Source organism: Carlito syrichta, unplaced genomic scaffold, assembly GCF_000164805.1.
Source record: "Carlito syrichta isolate Samal-C Ts95f unplaced genomic scaffold, Tarsius_syrichta-2.0.1 Scaffold301651, whole genome shotgun sequence".
Lineage (NCBI taxonomy): Eukaryota > Metazoa > Chordata > Mammalia > Primates > Tarsiidae > Carlito > Carlito syrichta.
This window is the reverse complement of record NW_007245747.1, coordinates 9,155-32,270: the sequence shown is the minus strand read 5'-3', so window position 1 is coordinate 32,270 and position 23,116 is coordinate 9,155. Positions and strand designations below refer to the sequence as shown.

The 23,116-nt window shown below is 36.8% G+C and overlaps 1 protein-coding gene across 1 annotated transcript in view; it reads right to left on the bottom strand.

The window, feature by feature from the left end:
* The window catches only part of LOC103257352 (potassium voltage-gated channel subfamily D member 2-like), a 29,722-nt gene extending 13,889 nt beyond the window's left edge, over positions 1–15,833 (bottom strand). The window contains exons 1-3 of the mRNA XM_008055076.1: positions 15,680–15,833; positions 13,346–13,370; positions 5,243–5,405 (exon numbers count right to left, since the gene is read on the bottom strand). Of these exons, the coding sequence (XP_008053267.1) occupies positions 5,243–5,405; positions 13,346–13,370; positions 15,680–15,833 (342 nt within the window). The remainder of the gene's footprint in view (positions 1–5,242; positions 5,406–13,345; positions 13,371–15,679) is intronic.
* Between the last annotated feature and the right edge of the window lie 7,283 nt (positions 15,834–23,116).

Sequence of the window (23,116 nt, the reverse complement as noted above, 5' to 3'; positions counted from 1 at the left end):
TGAGATAGTGATTTTCTTAATGAGCAGTTATCTTGTAGATGAGGTGTGAGAATAGATTGAGGAAAGTTATCGGATTTTCTAGTTACCAAATTGCAAAATATTTTCAATACTTTTGAAAAATAGAGGTATCCTGGGCAGCCTTAAAAGTGAGATAGAGAAGGTCTCTCTTTTCGGTAATCTGGGACAATTCCTTATTCCTTTAATATAGGTCTATATACTCCCTGTCCCATGTCTTCTGGGAATTTTAGAGTTGTTTCTTTCATTTAAGGTTTAGCAAAATGCCGCTTGAAGAGGTAGCATATTAAACTTTATCAGTTTTTAAAAATTTAAGGAGTGTATTGGAATCTTTCCATTTGCTAAGGAAAATAGCTGCCCTAGAAATGAGATAAGTTAGTGCCAAACAATAATGGAAAGAAGAGAGAGGAAGGACATTAATGGTAGACTGTGCGATAGTCCCCGGTCTACAGCTTGGTTAATCCTGGAGATGGCAGGGCTGAGCAGAAACAGTGCTGGAATTGGGGTCAGCGGAAGAGGCTAAACAACGAGGGGGCAGCAAGAGGACTCTAAATTGGAAGCGATGAGAACTGAAAGACAATGTAGGAGGGTATCAGACAATATGCTCAGGAAGCATTAAGAACTAGGTCATTTTGTTTTGATAAAAGATAAACCAAGAGATCATTCTCAGACTCTAGCAAGGAGTTATTTCTTGCTTTTTCATTATTGTATAGTGCTATAAAAAAATCCTTTGATTTGGACACTGTTGAATGGACTAGGCAGTTTTTCTCAAAGTGTGATCTCCCGAGTAGTACTATCAATATCACCTGGGGACTTTTTTGGGAATGCACACTCCTAGGTTCTAACTCCAAACTTGAGAATCCATTGTTTTGTGAATGGTGACCAACCATCTGTTTTGTTTGTTTGAACATGATTTCTAGATAATTCCAATAAATCTAAAGTTCGAGAACAACCATAGCAGGGTGTAATAAATGGCAGACTGAAGATTGGTAATATCTTTCTGAGTCAATGTCAGAATTTTTATGTGAAAAATGAAAAATCACATACATTGTACATTGGTTCAATGATTCTCAACTTCTTACTGTATTTAGAATTATATACAGAAAAATCCCCAAATATTCATAATTCAAATAATGCTAGATTTTTTTTGACTTGGACTTTAATCACTAGCAAAGCATGTGATTGAGCATGAGCAAGTTATCTGTAAAGCGGAAATCATACACGTCCTTTGCTAAGCTATTGTAAATACAAAACACCCGGGACATTGTAGATACAAAACACCTGGGACATTCTGGAAGCTCTAGAGAGGATTGTTGTGGTTGCTATTAGTATTATTAAATTATAACTATCATTACTACTATGGTGATCATAGGATAATTACTCATACTCACAGGTTAGACTTGTGAGTATGCAGGTGATTAAGTGGTGTGACCTGTATTTGAAACTGTTTCAAAATATCAACACTGTCACCTGTCACTGCATTAATTTAGTTTTATTTTGTCAATTACATTCTACTCAATAAGTATTTATTGAAGAGCTGAGAGAATCAATAAATATTTTAAAATACAGTTACTGATGAGATTGGAAGAGAATGCCACAATTTAGGCTTATATTCATCCACATGTCAGTGCTTAGTTAAGACTTTATCAAGATTGACAGGAATGGGGTAAACCATGTATTCCCTTTAAAGGGCAGGCATGGGTAGCAAAAGCAGGAACAGTACTTACAGAGAAAAGCTCATGGGAGAAGGAAAGTACCCTTGAGAGTGACAGTGAGAATTTTCTCAAATTCATATTGTGTATATTTCATGCTTCTGCTTGAGCTTAGAGGGACAATTGGACTAAACACCAAGAAGTCTGGTCTAAAAGGTCATTTTGTAATATTAGCTTTATTGGTCAGCTTGATTCATGTTTTTACTGAACTGACTGCTTGCTTGGCTGAATTAGCTGGTTATTTTTGCATAACTTTAATATTTGGCAAATCACCCAGTCCTAGATAAATTTAAACTATCTTAGTCTAATGGGTGTTTATTCTGCTTTAAAAATAATCTCCTGGGAAAGAAAATATGAAATATCCATTGGTAACTTATTTAGTTCCAAAACCACTATTCTTTCTCAGATGATTATGTCCAGCTTATTGGTCACAGATCATTTACTGGACATATTATATCAGGTTATTATATTTGGCTTTACTAAGTCAATTTTTCTGGTAGCAATAATATGCAAAATTCATTGCATTATGGCAGAAACTTAGAATATCCAAGATATTTTAAAGATACTGAAAGCATTCATAAAACATGCTTTTCATTTAATGTAATTTTATAGCATTGCATTTATTTGTTTTTGATTTCTAAATATACTTAAGCTGAAACCTTCCAAAATATTTTAAGATTTTCTTTACTGATTTCCTTATTGCAGATGATAAACTTTAAAAAAGTACAGATATCTTGGAGATTTATTTGAAAATCAGATTTGTGCTTCCTACAGTTTTCAGACAGGCAGTTCTTATATTAAAGAAGGGATTTCTAGAATGAAGATGGATAGGTGGTAGAAAGCTAAGCTTTTTGTAGTATTTCTCTTTTTTAAGACAATATGTGTCAATGCCCAGTAGTGGGATTGTAGTACACGGGCAGAGCTACAGTTGTGGCCAAAATCCCCCTAGCTTACTTGCCAAGGGTATGTTCTGTGTGAGACTTCAACTGCTCAGAGAGTACCTTTTTCTTACTCACACTATTCACTGGATTTTCAGTTCTCTATATTCATATTAACTGGCCTATTTCTTACTGTTCTCTATGATAGTTAGTTAGAGACTAGGCATTTGTCCAAAATGAGGGGTTCCAGAAAGCAAGCAGCTACAAGACAGAAAAAGTGATTTTTTTTTGCTAAGCAAGAGGATCTCTGACAATAGACATGAACGAGTTGCTTGAACAATATGCTGTGTGACCATATTGATTAACCTGAACTTTCCAAAGAGTTGCTCCATGAAATTTCATGCTTTCCTAGAGATGCTGACATTGTTCAAACACATGTTTAAGACCCCATGTTGGAATAACCTATAAAGCCAGTAATGGACTACACCAAAATCTCTCATGGTATTTTTTTTATAGTTATACCACATTACCCAGCCTGTTTATCCACTTTAATCATAGTTATGAATGGCTTTTTTTAAAAAATGAGCTCATCCTTAAAGACAAAGATATGTGACCATGAAGAATATGAAAATATAGCAATATAAGCCCCAAGAAAACTACAAAAAAAAAAATCTCCAAGATTATTTTTTAGCAAAAAAAGCTTCTTCTAAAGGATTGGCAGTAGTGGGAAACTGTGGGAGGGCTGATTGACAGTAGTTGATATCTGCCTGGGTTAAGGGGGGCACACTTCATCAACAAGGGTAACTGCACAGTTAATATTTGTATACCTCATACTAAATTATACCCCACAATTTTATTTATTTATTTATTTATTTATTTAATTTTTTTAAGTTGGAGTCTCACTCTGTCACCCAGACTGGAGTGCAGTGGCTGCTCTCGGCCACCGCAGCCTCGACCTGCTGGGCTCCAGTGATCCTTCCGTCTCAGCCTTCCAAGTAGCTGGAACTACAGGCACGTGCTACCACACCCGGCTAATTTTTTTTTTTTTTGGATTTATTGTAGAGATGAGGTCTTGCCAAGTTGCCCAGGTGGGTCTCGAACGCGCGGGCTCAGGCAATCCACTCACCTCAGCCTCCCAAAGCACGGGATTACAGGCTAAGCCACCAAGCCCAGCGACAATTTTCAAATAAAAATTAAAAGAGGAAAAAAAGAGTTTTTCTTCACAAGGTGATTATTTTGATCAAAAAAAAAAAATGAGAAAGAGAATGTGCTAACACTTTCTTAGTTTTTTTCTGAGAGGCATCCTATCATAGTGTCTGAGGGTATGAACCAGGGAGTCAGACCGGCTTGGATTGAGTGGTGACTCTCCAACTTAGTAGGCATGTAACCTTAGAATTGCTTAATTTCTGGGCACATTCTAGTATTTCCATCTAGAAAATGGGAATAATAAAACCCCTAGATTTGTTGTGAAGGTTATATCATTTATTTTTGGAAGACATTAGACTAATTCCTGGCACCTAGTAAGCTATCAGTAACATTATTACTGTTATGACGCATTTATATAGATATATGCACATTTGCATATAATTTTAATCTTCTTGTTTCCCTATTTTATACTTGAGCATGCTCTGCACTTATCCTTAGAGGGATTAATGAATTGGCATGAAGATCAGAGAAATAGTGAACTACTGGGCCAGAAATAAAACACAGCTACAAATGATCAGATTTCTCCTACTTCCTGTGTCAACTATATAAAATATCTGAGACACATTTTGGTGTCCTTCAATAACCCTCCTCTACTGGAACCAGTTTGATCTCAGATACATAGAGACTCAATGACTCAGATTTAGAAGCCTGATTTTAATAAAATTTGCCAAAAATCTGTAATTTATTTTACTACTGTCATTAGTGTTGGTCACCAAATATTTCTTACTTTCTGCCTCTGACTTCATGTAGGATTATTTCCCCTGTCCACTCGGAAGTTACAGATGGCTATGTGACTTGCTTTGGTTAATGCAATAGAGATGAAAGTGGAGCCCCTTCCAGGAGGCAGTGTACAATTGATCGTGTCCTTTCCTTCTGCTGGAATGATTGCAGAAGTACATTCTCAAGATGAAATCTCCATTTTCTGGACAAGTAATGGATCTGTAGCATGACTGAGAAATATTCCTTATTGTTTAAGCCACTGAGAGGCTTTTTTGTTTTGTTTTGTTTTGTTTTTGAGTTGGAGTGCAGTGACCACTCCCGGGCACCGCAGCCTCGACCTGCTGGGCTCCAGCGATCCCTCTGCCTCAGCCTTCCAAGTAGCTGGAACTACAGACGTGCGCTACCACGCCCGGCTAATTTTTGATTTAATGTAGAGATGGGGTCTCGCCAAGTTGCCCAGGTGGGTCTCAAACCCGCGGGCTCAGGTAATACACTCACCTCAGCCTCCCAAAGCGCGGGATTACAGGATAAGCCACTGAGCCCGGCTCACTGAGATGTTAAGTTTCTTTTTTATGGTAGAATGACCTGACTGGTCCTGACGGATGCAACTATTGACCACTTAAGAACACTACATAGCTACTGAGGGATTTTAAAATTCATTATAAAAAGTGGGAGGTGCTAAATCATGGGGGCACAGAGTTGAATACATACTTTTTGTGCTCTTCGTTTGTCTGCTCGTTGATTTTGGTGATAGATACGACTGAAGTTGGATACAATCACTGGAACAGGTAGAGCAATGACCAAGACCCCACTCAGTGAACAGATGGAACCGAAAATCTTCCCTGCTATGGTTTTTGGTACCATATCACCATATCTGGATTAGAGAAAAGATTTATATTGTTATAAGTCACAGAAAGACATTTATACCTGTTACAAATAATTTTTTGCTTTAAGTCAAATAATTTTTTGAACATATCTATTTCTACTTCATGACTAAAATATATGTCTTCAGCCTTTAATAAGCCAGAAATTATAAATATCTCAATATAAAAATTATCTTTCAACCTTGTAGAAAATGATCCTAGCACTTAGAAATCTCTTTGATTGGAAAATATTTTAAGCCTGATGATGTAATGATAGCTCTTCAATTTTATTTTATATAATATGACATAATTCTTTACATTTATTTAATAGTCAATATTTCTATGCTGAATTTATAGTCTAGATAACATAGTTTTCCACTTAATTTTTTCAACCGTGAATTGGTTATGAAATTTAAGTAGAAAAAGTAGCACATCACACCTCTTTCATCAGATAAAATAAACTTTTCAAGGTATCCATTAACCTTCACTTGTGAAATCCAGTAGCCTTTTTTTCTTCATGATAATCTTACTCAATCTCTCATTTGTATTTGATTAGTTGACTATTCTCTCCTTGAAACACTTCTTGTTCTTGGCTTTAGTATTAGAAAATTCCCTTAGTTACCCTCCTACCTCAGTAGCCATAACTTCTTCATCCTATTATCTGACGACTTCTCCCTTATTTGACTTCTAAATTTTAGAGTAATTTAGGTCTCAGTCTTGAGTCCTCTTGTCTTCAGCATATAAATCCTCTCCCTATGTGAATTCATCCAATCTCATGGTTTAAAACTACCTATATGCAGGTTTAAAACTAACAACGATCCCCTAATTTACAATGACAGCCCCACTGTCTCTCCTGAAAACCAGATTCATATCTCCAGTGGTCTAGTCTGATTATTTCTACTCCTGGATGCCTAAGAGTCAATTAAAATTTAAATTAACCAAAATGGAACTCTTATTTCCCTAGCTTCCTCTGCCCCTCTCAAATTGGTCTCTCCCACAATGTGTCACCTATAATTAAATAAAACTACAAATCACCCAGTTGCTCATACCAACAATGAAATAGCCACCTCCCCAAGGCCCAATATCCACATCTCATCTCTCAGCTGGTCTGGTTGTCTCTGGCCAAACCAAACTGCATACCATTTGAATCTCTTCATGGCAATAAACCCAGCCATAATCATTTCTTGCCAGACACAAGGATATGGTTTATTACCTCTCTCTTCCATATTTACACTCTACTATTTACGCCAACATAGCAGCCAGAGTTGTGGTTTTAAAATGAAGATTAGACAGTTGCTACTTTGCTTAAACTTCAAGTGGACTTGAAATTAAAATAAATCCAAACTTCTCACTTTTGACTTCAGGGACCTGCATTATTTAGTTCCTACCTATATTTTGCACTAAATCCCACCATGCTCACTGGCCTCTGGTCACACTGACCACCTGGCTTTTTGTTGTGTGTGAAACCCCCAGATTCTGATTCATCAGGTTGAATGTCTCCATTCAAATTATTTTTCAGCCACCTTATGCATGATAGTCTTATTCTCTTCCCTAATCACTCTCAATAACATCTTCCCATTTGATTTTCCTTGTAGTACTTACTAACACATAACATCTTCTTAATAATTAATTTATTTTTTGAGCTCTCATCTACTCTACTGACATTAGAAAATAAACTTGCTAAAGCAGGGGTTGTTCTACTTTGTGTCTCATGAGTATAAGGCATATTCGTTGAATGAATACAATTTCTCTTCTTTACTGATAGAGAGTTAGTCTTAGACGGCATTCTTGGGAAAGGGGGAAGAAAGAGATCTTTTTATCAATCCTGTTGTAGAAGTCACCGAGCTGTGTCTGCGGAACTCCGGGGTACTAAACACTCTGAGAATGTCATCCTTAGAAACATGGTTCAGAGGAACTCACATACTAGAATCCAGAACTCAAGGAGTTTAGGAAAAATTGGGGCTATATTATTTCTTGACGGGCAGCTTAAGGAATACTTTAACACTGTTTTGTGGGAAAACATGAGTGTGTCTCTATAGAAATGGAAGTTGTGAATAATTGACCAAAAGAAAGCTGTTGAGAATGACAGGAGTTGTTACTGATTAGTACAGTATTTGGTGACCCTGTTCCAAGATCTGGTCCTCTGCTTTGACGATTCAGTTACTCATTCTTATTGGTGTTTATAGGCAATCAGCAGTGGAGTGAATTTATCATAAATAAAACTCCCACAAGGTTTTGACACCAGAATGACAGTGTTAATTTATAGCAAGCCAAACCAAACCAAACAACTTGAAGAACCAAAATGTTGTGTTCATATGAAATAGGGTCCCTTTCCGTAGACCATCTAGAAGCTGTTATAATCTCAAGATTTTGTTAGTGAAGAAACAATTAAAACTAAAGGAACTTGGAAGATGAATTTGAAATGTCTTGAAGGTGTTCTTACTATGGAGATGTGTTAGTGAGACTGGAAGGTCAACTCCTTTTTATGGAGTGCTGTGTACATACAAGCCAATTTCTCTATCTGTCAGAGTTCACATTGGGTATCCAGCTATGTTTTTTAAACATTTTTTTCCCCTTTGCACGAATTATGCAGGAGACTTTAGAGAAGGAACACACCCACACACAACTTTTAAAAAAGATATTTGATTTTTTTTTTTTTTTTTGAGTTGGAGTCTCACTCTGTCGCCCAGACTGGAGTGCAGTGGCCGCTCCCGGCCTCTGCAGCCTCGACCTGCTGGGCTCCGGCGATCCTTCCGCCTCAGTCTTCCAAGATATTTGATTTTAATGCTTACCAGTTAGTGTCTCGAAAGTTGTTCTCAAAAGAGAAAGTAAATAAAACTCTATTATTTATTATGGCCAAAGAAGACAAGCATTGATCCATGTAATTAAAGAAAGCCTTTTAAAATATAAATATATAAAGTAACTAAATGAATCCATCATGTAGTCTTTCCTGCCCCTAATTTTAAAATTAGTATTTATCAACTACTTTTTGCACTCTAGGCTTACTATATCAAAAGGTAGGTAAGCCAAGCATACTTGTAATTATTAGAGAAAATTCTAAAAAGTAAGAAGATGATCTAACTTGCTGAAAGGCAGCACATTCCCAGACTAAAATAATCCATAAGAAAAAAGAGATGACAGATACATTGGGTGGTTTAATGTTATGCTAATCTGCATCAAATAAAATGATACTTCTCATTTCCCTCCATCATGTTTGTTCATAATCCAAAATACCTTCACAATTGAGAAAGTATAGATGAGCATTTGGGAGGAGTGGGCAGTAGTGCAATGATTACGATAAGAAGAGAAAGGGGGGATTAAGTGCTCACGGGTGGGGACATCTCTCATCTTCCTACACTTGAATAGAGAGACAGAGCTTTCCCACATTTTAGCTGATTCAAATGGTCCCCAAGACTACTTTCATGAAATAAAGCAGAGGGAGTTAAGGTAAGAGAGCACTGGGAAGCAGAACAGGCAGAGCTGCTAAGACAGTCCAGGTTGTCCTGTGATTTTTCATGTAAGTACATTTTGAGCCCTTGGCTTGTTCCACATACCCCTTGGTACTGTATATATTACTCTTTCTGTTTGTTTTCCTGCTCCCTTCACCTGTCTAAGGCTAGACTGCTGTTGATATTTGTAATATTTAAGCATATTTCACTATTTAAATATGTTGGAGCTTAACAAATATATATGTAGAGAAAGAGATAGAGAGAGAGAGAATGTTCATGTCTATTTTACACTATACCTTCTGTCTTTCTTCTCATTTAGGAATGACCTGGAGAAATGAAAGTGGGTAATTTTTATCTGCAAACTTGTAATTGAGCACAAAATCTGCTGAGGATGGGAAATATCTCTGGAAAAACCAGCTGCTTTTCTGTGTTTAACAAAGGATCTTTTAACTAGTATTCAAACTCCTAGCAAGAAGCAAAATAGCATCATACACCTCAGGAATCATATCTCTTTGAAACTCAGTGGAGGAAAGGCTTAGAATGCAAAGTTTATAATGAGAAGTGACACTTATGGTAAAATGATCATTTAAAGTTTAAGAGTTCCTAAACTATGGCCATCTTTTAATGATTATTTCTATCCTAGGCAACTTGGTTACCTGTTGGTACTTTATTCTTTTTATTTCATATAAAAACACATCTCATTTTTTCCCTGACTCCTTATTCTTAAATTTATGCTAAGCCCAGTAGGATTATATATTCCTTTTTTCTGTTTCTCTTTAGAATTTAATATTATGTCTCCAGTGTTCAAAAATCCATTTCTCCCATAAAGTTACATCGAAACATTGCATAAATGTAGTGCCTATTTTCACACAGACATTTTTCTGTATTTCACAAAATTTATTAAAGACTACAAGAAACCCCTAAGATCAAATGAGATAATGAATTCTCAAAACAAATAAACAAAAAGCCAACCAACCAAACAAACAAACAGGGAGAGTATACCATAAGAGAATAACTAACAAGAAGTTCAGCATAGTAGAGCAACTTGAACTTTACTAATTGAAAGGAAGACGTTTCCCATTCTCCTTTGACTTTTCCCTGCTTCTTGTATGTTTTCCCTCTTTCTCCTGCATTCATCATGTTAAATGAGCCACACCGATTTCTTTCTGCTCCCTTTTCACCCTGGACATCTGCCAAACGTCATATTTATTGCTCCCTTTTGTCTTTACATCAGTTAAAAGGTAAAATATGGAGGTGTCCTTCACATTAAAATGTTAATTTTAAATTTGCACACACTTCCCAAAAATATTCGGTTAAACTTACATCCTTTGCCATATACTGAAAATTACATTGGATGGAAGACCAGTTCCTCAGAGGAGGTTTAAGTTTTGGTTATTAAAGATGTCAATCTCAAATATAATCCAAAAATTTTATGAAAAGTTCTTGAATTCTGTCATAAACTCTACTTACTCAATGTCAAAAAAATGGTTAAATCTGGTTGTGTCAGGAAGACAACATGAATGTATTTATCCATCTACCTATCATCTATCTATCTTCTCAATTTATCAAGTAATACTGAAGTAGGTTGAAAGTGCTCATAATTTTAAACATAATTCATTGTAAACCAAATTTTACAAATATCAAGTAAATTTTTTCTTGTTTGACAATTCTCCAGAAATCTCATGACTAGTGTGTGGCTGTCTTTGGATCTCAAATAAAGAAATATTTCTTTGAATTTTCTTACAGTCTTCAAGTAGAATACTGTTAGCTTCCTAGTCCTATTTATAGCATTTCTATTTTTTCTTCTCTTTCTATTTGAAGACTATAAATGTAGGTTCATTTGATAAAGGAGAAATGTTATTTAAGGCAAGTCTTTCCAGATAATGCATGACTTTCCATCTCTGGAACTATTTCCCATACATACTAAGAGAGAAAACAAAAATCATGTAATTTATAAACAATCATGAAGGTAGAGAGATCTTCATACAACAGGAAGAAACTGCTGATTTTAATATAGACCATGATACTGTAACGCAGTCTCTCTTGCATTCTCTTTTACTTTTGTATAACAAAAAGTCTTAAATTACTAGGTATAAGGAATAGAATGAATGAATGAATGGATTCTGCACAGGTGCAGAGAAATTCAAGAGCATCTTACACACTGTGTAAAGCATGTGCTGATTTAAAAAATACTGTATTTCAACTACTACAATAGTTAAAAATAAAGAAAAACCTTCATATGGTATATGAATCAGCATTTGGGGTGTGTTTGAAAAATAGGTATCCTTAAAGAATTAGATGAAAGAAATAATACATATAATATCCTAGTGAAAGCCATTAGCTGACTGTGGGTATGAGTGTGTGTGTGTGTGTGTGTGTGTGTGTGTGTGTGTGTGTGTGTGTGTGTACTTTTAAATTATTGATTTGGGCTTTGAATTTTTCTTTTTGACCTGAATGTTAATTTGAGAGATCTAAGAAACTATTTCTTCCAACCTGGAAACTGGATCACTTCTTAACCAGTAATTCTATCCCTTAGGGTCTTAGTATCTATGTTATTCATGGATTTTCTGCCATCAGTTTGATATTCTAGAAGGATCACAATTTGATGGATGATTTTTATAGTAGCTGTAATGTTTGCAAATAGCAAACAACCTCTTTTTAAAAGTGTTGCTATAGAACACCTGCTTGTGATACTGAACTTGTTTGCCAGAGGGGCCTTGGTATTACTTCAACAATAGACAGATTTCTCTTTGACATTTTGAAATCGATGTTCGCCTAAAAAGCTGTCTTGATTTTGTTTCTACCTCTCTTGCCTGAAGGATTCATCACTATACTATCACAGCTCCACTGGAAAGCTTGAGAATTTTTTTTGGATCACCTAACATATATAGTTATTTAAAGTATTTGATGTTTTCTTCTGTTTCAGCCAAATTATGAGCTGTTCTTTTAACAGTGCATTTAAAACAATCTCTTACCACTACTCACAGCACTGATATTCCTACAGTCTACTAAATGAAGGAGGAAGCCAGTCAATTCTACATCCTAATTAGAGATTTTTAGCTGAGAGTCCGTGGACTCTCATGGAATACATGGATATAATCAAGTGATACAATTATGTCTTCATATATGTTTTCCTGAAGACTTTTCATAACTTTCACTGAATTATCAAAAGTGCTGTGGCCCAAATAATGTTTAAAATTTCTGATCTGAATACTTAAGAGAACACGTTAATGTCATATATGGTCATTATAAAGATTCTGAACTCACATTGCACAAAGGAAATGCTGTAAAAAATCAGCACTATTTTACAACTGCAGAAATACCAAATACCCACTAGGGGGCACGAAAACCTAAATGAAGGTTTGGAAGCAAACCAGGTATTTTCTGGTTTTCACAAGCTGAGAGAGAGAAAAGTATTTCCAGTAAATTGCCCGTACCGATTCCTTATCTTTGTCTGCACACGTTCAATATTTAGGATATATTTTGGGCATCTTATTCCTCTGGAAATAGTTGAACAGGACAAAACCCCACCAATTTCATAGATTATTTATGTTCAAGGTGTTTCCAAAAAGATACAAAACAATTCTGACAGCATTTTGTGTTTCTTTTAGAAAGATAAGTCATTTTCTATAATGTGAGCTACAATTGAAGCATAATTTTAAATGAGAAGCCCTTAACTAGGACCCTTAGTGTGAAAATTAGGTGAAATTAAGGGATTGGGTTTGTGGATAGAAAGGGAAAACATTAAGGAAAGAACTAAGATGTTTTCAGCACATCTACTCAACATTATACACCAAACCCTTAACATTAGATTTCAGTAAGGCTTACTGTCTGTGTTCCTTTGGTGTGTGCCTTTTTAGAAAAACAAATTCTTCCCTGTTTTCTATTTTTTTCTCATGTTTTCAGTCTATTATGAAGTGAGGGCTTTAAAGGTATAAATGAAACATGTGATTGTGACCTAACATCCTAATGAAAAATTTTTTTTACCAAAATGAATGCCATTAGTAAAAGACTACATAGTTTCCTTTAAAATTTTCCTTCAAATAGAAAAATTCAAAGACAAAATCAATAATTAAAAGGCCACACACACACACACACACACACACACACACACACACAGCTCTCTCTTATTTTCAAAGGATGCTTTTCAGAGCCCATGTTTCAACACTTTATTCTTCATGTTTAAAATGTTAGGAAAATAGATGTACCATTGATTATTATTGTGAGTTGCACATTAAGAACAAACAAATGAAAAACCCTAACAGGCACTGGCTTTCCCAGCTGTGGAACCAGCGGAAATATTTTCCTCTGCTTTGGGTTCCGTCCTTTTTGCCTGGAGCCACCCTTTCACTCTCACATATCTTTGAGTCTGGTCATGTCATTCTCCTGCATAAAAGCCTTCATTGTCTCTCCATCACCTGCAGGAAAAGACCCGAACTCCTTGGCATGATGCGCACAGCTCTTTATGACTTGACCTTGGCCACCTGGTCCTCACTGCTCACCCACACATACGAAGGGGGATACCCCCTAAAAATGGAATGATAAAAAATTGTGTATTTATTCTTACATGTTTAAATGTCAGCCCCCTTCAAAGTACTCTCTGCCTTTTCCTCTACTCAAAACAGTTTTTGAACTCATCCATTTTGATGCCTTTTAGTGCTTCTGCTGTTTTTTTTTTTTCCACCTCTTCCACATTGGCAAAACATGTACCTTTGAGGACTTTTTAAATAGAGAAAACAACCAAAAAAGGTGCTTGGATTGAGATCAGGTGAAGAGGGAGAGTGGGGTATGGAGCTCGTGCCCTTTCTGGTCAAAAACTGCTGGACACTCAGCCAGGTATGGGAAGGTACACTTGTAAATCTCTCATCATGACATGGCAAACCTGTTGAAATAATCTTCAAAAAAAAAAAAAAAAAAAAAAAAAGAAAGAAAGAAAGAAAAGAAAAAAGAAAGAAAGAAAAGAAAAGAAAAGAAAAACATTCACTGAAGCCAAATGCCAAATGCAGCCTCTCACAGCACTAGCTGGTACACTGTTGTTAATGGGTTTCCAGAACACTGACCTAGCAAGAAAAGCCTGTACTACAAGGGGCCCACTCTCCAAAAAGATAATTCTGGTGTTTTTTGACACCCCCCTCCCCACTCCCAGTATTCCAAATTCTAACCAGAACAAGTAATTTTCTATGACTGGAATGTACTATGTCCTTCCATTCCTCTATGCCTTGGATACTGTTTTTCTAGAATGTTCCACTTTTCACTCCCACATCATAACCTTTGGGTAAACTCCAATTTATACCGATAAAGCTCAAACATCAGTTCTTATCTAATGAATGTCTGGCTATTTTATCTGGATCCAAGAAGGGTGTCCACTCTCCCTTTTCTATGCCTCCAATTCTGCTTACAACTAATAGAGTACAATTAGTGTTTTACAGGCCTATCTTCTTTCACTAAACCATAATGCTCATAAGGTCAAGGATCATGTCATCATTATATACCCAGGTCTAGTGCAGACCTTGTCCAATGCTGAGCAAATAGTTGGAACTCAATAAAAATTTATTGATTAAATATATCCTTCAGGGAAAAGTCTGATGGTAAACTATACACATGGGAGGGAGTTGGAGGCGGGAATACATATCTACTGCTCTTTTTCTCTTAACCAGATTTCTTTTTCTCCCCATACCCAGCACCACGTCATCTCAATTCTTCTAAATTCCTCTCCCATACTTAGATGACATGCCCAGCATAACCTGGATCTACACTGTTAATATATTCTACTTTTTATACAGAGAAATCATTTTTAACCTAAATGGTTTTATTTTTAGAGACAAGGTCTTTTTCTGTTGCCCAGGCTGGAGTGCAGTGGCACCATCTTGGCTCACTGCAACCTCAAATTCCTGAGCTCAAGCAATCCTCCTGCCTTAGCCTCCTGAGTAGCTAGAACTTCAAGTACATAGCACTAAGCCTGACTATTTCTATTTTTTGTAGAGATGAGATCTCACTATGTCACTCAGGTCTATGTGCAAAATAGACTAAGTTGCTGGTGGTTTCGAACTCCTGACCTCAGGCAATCCTCTCACCTCGGCCTCCCAAAGCGCTGGGATCACAGGCTTGAGTTACTCTGCTGTGCCTAACCTAGATTATTTTAAATGAAAATCAAAGTGGAAAGACCTGACACTTTTCCAGTTTCTACCTGTTTTCTACAGTCACATGCTTAACAAACATGAATCTATGAATCTGGTCAGAATTAGTTTTAAATTATTATTATTTTCTTATAGATGAGGTCTCTTTATGTTGCCCAAGCTGGAGTGCAGTGGCTAACCATAGATGTGATAATCACACACTACAGCCTAGAGTTCCTGGACTGAAGTGATCCTTCTGTCTTAGCCTCCCAAGTAGCTTAGACTATAAACATAGACCACTGTGTCTGGCTGGGCCAAAACTTAAAATACAAATCACTCAAATTTGACAGGTTTTGTAATCTCAAATATCCAACAGTTTGAATGACTAGAGATTGCTGTTCTCTAAATCTCGCAAATAAATTCTGAGAAATGGCTGAGTTTTTCTATATCTCTCTACTCTTCTCACAGATGCTACTGCTAGATAGTGAACACTGGAAATTGCCTGAAAATTCCCTTTGTGCTATGCATTTTCTTAACAAAATCCTCCCTGCTTATGCCCTGGAATCATTTCAGAAGAGGTATGCTTGTCTTCCAACAAAAGAAAATTAATCCACTAAACAAATCAAGATCTCAGCAAATGCTAGGGTCTTTTGCTTTTGGGTTGTTGGCACCAGCTTTTCTGAGATGAGTGTTTTGGTTTTGCATCTCTAGAGGTTTCACCTTCACCACTGTCAGGGCTGCTCTCAAACTGGGGGCTTTCTTCAGTGACCTGCTGCTTCTGTTCCAGTCTCTTCCTGGCCTTTGAAGGGTAACTCTGTTGACTAAAACTTCCACTGTGCCTGCTTCCAGTCACTGCTGCTGCCCTGCAGGCCATCACCCAAGGAGCCAAATCCCTATGCCATTTGACTGTGCTCTTGATAAGCCTGTGTTCTTTTTTTTTTTTTTTGAGTTGGAGTCTCACTCTGTCACCCAGACTGGAGTGCAGTGGCTGCTCCCGGCCACCGCAGCCTTGACCTACTGGGCTCTGGTGATCCTTCCGCTTCAGCCTTCCAAGTAGCCAGAATTACAGGCATGCGCTACCACGCCCGGCTGATTTTTTGATTTATTGTAGAGATGAGGTCTCGCTGCCCAGGCGGGTCTCGAACCGGTGGGCTCAGGCAATCCACTCATGTCAGCCTCCCAAAGGCGCGGGATTACAGGCTGAGCCACCGAGCCCGGCTAAACCTGTGTTCTTATAAGCAGGCACATCACTCCTGAAACTGCTCACTGCTTAAGATCCATTCAAAAAGTTCTCAGTGCCTTTGCTACAGGAAGAAACAGCTGGTCCCAGGTGTATGCAGCACCAACCTAAGAGGAGAGTGTTTCTTAGGCAGCTTAAAAGCAAGAAGTGGATCTGTTTATTGTGAATGTTTTTGCTTTTTTTCTCACCTGAGTTCACACAGTCTGATAGCTATTAGAGATCCCATGACACCTTTAAGTTGTATTTACCAATTTTATTTTTGACTGTACTTTTGAAATTACTTATGGATTATCCAGTAATGACCTAACACATCTCTTATTTCTAATTCTGCCCTGGAAGTCCTGATTATTTGGTTACTTATTGTCTACTTCTTCAGTGTGACAGAAAAGAAATCATAAAATTCTAACTGCCTAGGAGATAAGACTTGGCTGTCTACTGGGGCAGAGAATTAGGCCTTGTTTGGGCAGCAGCGGTGTCTGAGATACTGGTATTATAAATGCAAGTTGTATTCCTCCTGGCAGATCTGGCCATGCCAACAAGAACATTATTCCTGTTCCCAAGTACCTGGTATGATCTGGTGGCAGCCCCTTTGCTCAATTGACCCCTCTGGGCAGGGCCTGGGCTCCTCCTGGGCATGGGTCCAGTGTGGAGTTTACTACCACAGAGTAGTTCTCACAAATCATACAGCCAAGCTGCCAGCCTGCCTTGTTCCTGGCATATCTATGTGTCCCTCTGCCCAGTCACTGACCAGGGACTTCTCTCCTGTTAAAAATTTTAAAATTATTTACGTATCAATAATTTAATGGGATGATACTTCATGTAACTAGACACAGCTCTTTAAATATAGACAAAGAGGAGATCAGAGAAAATGTGATTTAACCTCCCAAAGACAGCCATCTCCACTAAATTGTTAGTCTTCAATTTAACCTAGAAAATTTCTATATCCTTAAACAAACTTTGTTTTTGATGAGAATCCAAGAGCCTATATTTACATTAGATATGTTTTAGAAGAATGATTCTATTCCAATCAATGTGAGACAAAGGTATCCCCTAAAATTAAATGAATATACTATATGCATTTTGTGTTTAGATCTTCTGCCTCTTCTTAGGAGATTAAAGTACTAAATGAATGGTCATTCTTCCAATTAACTATGTAAATTAGGCATATTCAGAAAAAATATACATGAAGGCCTTAAATTTATGGCTCTGCCTCTAGAATTCTACTTAATCAGACTCCTATATGAAAACAAAATGAAACTAAAAGTACATAAAAAAAGAAACAAAAAGCACACCTGCTTAAACATAAACTAATGAAAAAGAAGAAACCCTCTATTAAAAATTTATTTACCTCAGGTTTTATTTTAAGGAGAAAGAGGAAACAAATTATTTGAAAATAAGTTGAAACTAGAAATTAAAAAAAAAAATCCAGCATATTACCCACATTCCGAGCACAATCAATGTATAATTTCTCACATCTCTTTATATATTCCCATCTACACTTAATTTTCTGGAAATGAGATTAGATTATAAGCATAATATCTTAGTTTAAAAATAATATTGTTTGCATTTAGGGTCTAAGCAGGAAGACAAAAATCACTTCAAGTTTCTGTAACAGAATAGGGTCAACGAAGGGCATTCTCACCTCATAAGATGGCAGAACTGAGAAGCCTGGAGATCACCCAGCAGTTAGCAACTGCAGGAAGCCTCTACCAGCAGGAGGCTGGAGAGGCCAAGGGAGAAGAAGGTTCATGAGCTCAAGGGCAGAGAATCAGATGGAAGCTGGATCCTTGCCAGGTTTTGAATACAGAAGGAATTAAAAGAGGGTTGGCAAATGCCTTAGAAGATGCAAAGAAAGAAGAGAAATACACTGATTCTTCCCTCAGTCCCCTTCAGATATCCTGTTGGTGCTTTCCATTGCCATAACCAGCAGGAACTGAGATGAGACGCCAGCCTGGGAAGATAAGCCTGCTGGGGTCTGGATCACTAGTTTAAGAAGCATAACCAAACTGAAACCCAGGGCTTTTCCCCCCAAAGCTGTGTTCTGCCGGCTTCACCACAGCTCACTGCAAAGATCCAATCTGGTTCCAAAACGTTATGAACCTGATACAGAGCTGTTATGCTGTTAATGGTCTCCAGCAATTCCCCACTAAAGGTAGAAAATTGCATTTTGCCAGAATTAGAATCCCAGTAGTGAGACTGATTGGAACCCTCTGGGTAGCAGCGTGGTGAGTCAAGTCACCTGTGTTTTGGATGCTCACAAGTAAATCAGCCTTATGACTTTAAGAACTAAGGTTATGTTAGGTCTTCTTCTAGGGGAGGCTCCAGGCTTTTCAGTTTCTGTCAAAGATGTGCATTTTCAATCCCTTGTAAATTGAGAAAAAGCTAAAGAATCAAAATATCTGTTTTGACAGAGTGACAAAAAAAAAAAAAAAAAAAAGCCAAACATGAAGCGACATCATAAAGATGTAAATTAGATCTGATGATTGTAAAATGTTCTACTTGTCTAAAATGGGCACAATGTGTAATGAAAGCTGGTCCCTGGGGCTTCCAAGCCTTATGGTGACTAAGTGTTGGCAAGAGACTCTTAATTAGAATAAACTGTTTCCAAGTTGAATCCTTCAACAGATCATTGAAAATGCCATCAGTAATAAATTAAAGCCATATTTTAAGGACAGGTGAGAATGTGTATAACCAAGTTGCCTTTAAAAATGATTTCAGTTCCATAGTTCAATTGCTCTTGAGTCTTTTTTGCTGTAGGAGTTTTTGTTTTGGTTGTTGTTGTATTTGTTATTTTTTTAAATCACAGTAATAAAAGTCTATAGCTAAATATGTCAGAGCCTGGCTGTTAGTTATAAATTTAGATAAAGAAAAAAAATTATTAGGTTTAAAGGAGGATATAAGATTGCAGATGAGACTTTTGGCAATAAAATGGAAACATATGATGTGTGCTTTAAATTAAAAACAAGAAAGAACATAATGATTTCATTATGGGTGTCATTAACATGAATAGCTAGAATACTCTTTTAGAATTTGTTTGACAACTTGATGTTTCAACCAGTAATGAGGGGTTACGATAATGGTTTATTTACAGTTGTAGGGTAGAGGCTTCTGGGGTTTTCACTACTGCAGTAACCTCTGAGAGTAGTCGCTATGTGATCAATTGTGGTTGATTTTCATTATGAGAAAATGAGGTTAAAACTTGAAACAGCAGAAGTGTATTCCTTGAAACATTTGCTAGTGGTTTTATAAATACAAATAAAATTGTTTACTTTGATAAAAGCACTTAAAGTAGTGAACTTCCATATATAAAAAGATAAGTTAAAGCAAATTATAAAAGCTAAAAGCAAATATTACTCTTAAATATATATTCTTCCTTCTTCTTTTTTTCCTCCCTCCCTCTTCCTCAAAAATGTATCTAGCTGCTATAGTGAGTAGGGTACTTTGAGGCTGATAATAAATTGAAAACTTGGTTCTTCAACTGAGCACCCGCCCCCACAAAGATCTCACAGTTAAGGAAAGAAGTTAGAGCAATAAATAAATAATTGAACTCTTATCATCTCAGGTTTCTAAATATTTTTATACACCTTTTCCCTCTGCCTTTAAGATGCCTAAGCTAACTATTTACATCCCATGCTCTACTTGATCTAAGGTCTACTGGAAACAATTGTTAATGATCTCATTTACATCTCTGCTATTCACCCTAAAGAGAAATGCCCCTATGACTTAACTCTGTTCAAGTCTAAGTGAATCTCTTTTTCTCATTCTCAAAAGTTTCTAAACTATTTTTTATGTGATATAAATAATGTCTTTCAGTTGTCCATTGTTGCCTCTATTTTACTCATTTAGAGCCAGTCTTCTTTTGTAAAAGGCAGGCAAGCTGGCAAATATTTTAGGCTTTGCAGAATATACTGTCTCCCTCACAACTACTCAACTGTATTGTCATGCAAATACAACCCTAGGAAATCCATAAGTGAACTTGGGTAATTATAGTCCAGTAAAACTTTATTTAGGAGCACTGATATTTAAATTTCATACAATTTTATATGACAAGAAATAGGATTTTTTTTTCTAGCCATTTAAACATGTGAAAATTCTCCTAAGCTTGCAGGCAATACAGTAATAGGAAATGGGCTGTGCTTGACCCACAGACCATAGTTGGCCAAACCCAGACTTAGAAGGAACAATCTGTGTAATCGATTCACTTTGGAAAGGTTAAGTGCTGTTTCTTCTAGAAGAGTTTGAAACCATTCAATAAATCATCATTTTAATACTGTAAAATGTGTTTCTTCAAACATTTCATGCTTCTTGACTTTAGGAAATGCACCTTCTGGGGGAAAGAAAAGTGGCACCTCTGAATCAAAGTTCATCTGCCTCTTTCTCATTCCTGCCCTTTCCACCATTACTGGATGTCTTTGGTTCACAGGTTTATAGTAGATGGAAGGGAGAGTGAGATGAGGCCCTGTTTCCTGTCTACCACTTATGTAATTTTGGTGCAGGGGGTGTGGGGTGGAGGAAGTATTATGCTTCAAACACTGTGCTAAGTGTGGGAAGGCAGAGATTAACAGCAGCAGCCCTTGATGTTAGTGACCTCCAGGAGGGAAAGCCGCAGCATAGGTAATAACAATGGAGAGTAATAACTGCTATAATAGAAATGATTGTGGGATTCCTTGGTAGTTGAGTGTACTTGTAAAGTGCTTCCATGAGGAGGCAAGATTTGAGTTGAATATAGAAGAATAAAAGGGAGTTAGCCAGGCAGTAAATAGAAGGGATATGTTGCTAAGAGACTTCCAGACAACTCCTAGCAGCATGACTGTCTTATGAGTAAGGGGAGTAAGTTACTGCCTATGATGATACTGAGTTGTCTTGCTTTCAGCTCCATGTCTCAAATGCCTCTTTGTATTACTTAAATCCCACAATTGGAGACTAATTCTGCCTAAGAATTCTTGTCTTTTAAAATAAAATTATAGCAGTCCCCATATCCAACGTTTTGCTTTCCATGGTTTCAGTTACTTGTAGTCAATCATAGTTCAAAAATATTTTAGAAATAAGCAATTCATAAGTTTGAAAGCATGTGCCCTTGAAGCAGAGTGATTAAATCACATGCTGTACTGCCTGTTCCACGTGGGTCATGAGTTATCCCTTTGTGCAGTGTAGGCATCTTGTACGCACTACCTTCCCTGTAGTCATTGACATTGTTTACTCCTGACATCCAACTGTCGACATCCTCATGGCTCCATGATGATCCTCTTTTTGATGGTTGTCAGAAGGCCAAGAGTAGCCTAATGTTACATCACAATGCCTATGCAAGTCACCTCACTTTATCTAATCACAAAGCCGTTTGATAATCTCATGTCATCCCAAGAAGAATAAGTACAGTACAATGAGATATTTATAGAGAGAAACCACATTTACATAACCTTTATTACAGCATATTGTTATCACTGTTCTATTTTGTCATTAATCACTGTTATTAATTTTGTACTGTACCTAATTTATACATTAGCTTTTATCATAGATATGTACGAGGAGTGACCCCCCAAAACCATAATTTATTTATAGGAAATGTATATTTATTCTTGTATGCTTAAACTTCAGTCACCTTCAAAGAATTTTGCTTGATGTTATACACCTATCGAGACGCTTTTTCTACTGCTCAGAACAGTTTTCAAACTCGGCAATTTTGATTCCTTTTAGTGCTTCTGCTGTTTTTTGTTCCACATCAGCAAAAAGTTCCCCTTTGAGAACTTTTTTTTCATCCAGGAAAGCATAGAAAAGTTGCTTGGGGTGAGATCAGGTGAATAGTGAGGGTGGAGCATAAGGGTCATGCATTTTTGGTCAAAAGCTGTTGAACACTCAGCACAGTATGGGTAGGTGTGCTCATAAATCACCCATCATGAAATGAGATAATGTTATTGAAAGAATCTAAAAAAAAAAAAAAAAATTCACTGACGCTGAATGCAGCCTCTCACAGCAATACTAGCTGATACAGTGATGCTGATGGATTTCTAGAACACTTATGTAGTGGGGAAATCCTGTACTACAAGGGGCCCACCCTCCAAAAAAATAATTCCATTTTTTGGGTGCCCCCTTGTATGTATAGGGAAAAACAGTGTGTGTATTGGGATTGATACTATCCTGTGGATAAGGAGGGGTTGCTGTATTCCTGGAAATGGTTTAGCACACTAAACCTTTGAATTCACATGCATCTCTTTGGGATTAAATTTGTATAGCAAATTGTTTCTTGAAGGTAGGTTTTAATGTGGAGAAATTGAAGAGAAGTCACATTCAAAGACAGGAAAAGGAAAAGGGCCCGGAATTGAAGACTGGGCACTGATATCCAAACTTAGGCTATTTAGAAGTTTTAGCCAGGGCTGTTTGTGCCTAGAAAAAGCTTTTCTTTCTTTTTTTTTTTAATTCTGTTTCTCGTGGACTGACTTTTAAAGGGGTATTTGTTTGTCTAGTAGGAGTGAGCAGAGCCAGCCGTTATGCCTTAGAGACCCCGTATTGATCTTAGCAGACAAACCACTAAATAGGACTTGACTGTTACACAATGGAGGATTAATCCTCCCTTCCGCATGAGCCTACAGTAGGCACGTCAATATGCATTTATGAAACCTCCCCCTGTGTGGAGAGGAGAGTGAAGAATGGAATAAACATTAATACAGGGAAGTAAAAAAAAAAAAAAGTGGTCTTATTGTTTTCTTAAATTAAACTCTATGAAATGAAATCAGAAAAAAAATCAGTTTCTTACATAATTTTCTAATTTTATTCATGTTTTTTAATTTACTGCTTATACATAGTATGGTGCTAATTATTTTATATTTTAGAAACAAAAAATGTGAAAAAAACCTCACAGTTTTTCCTTTACCTTAGTGAAGTTTTCTTGTTAAAACCTCCCAAAAGATTATAAAAGATTT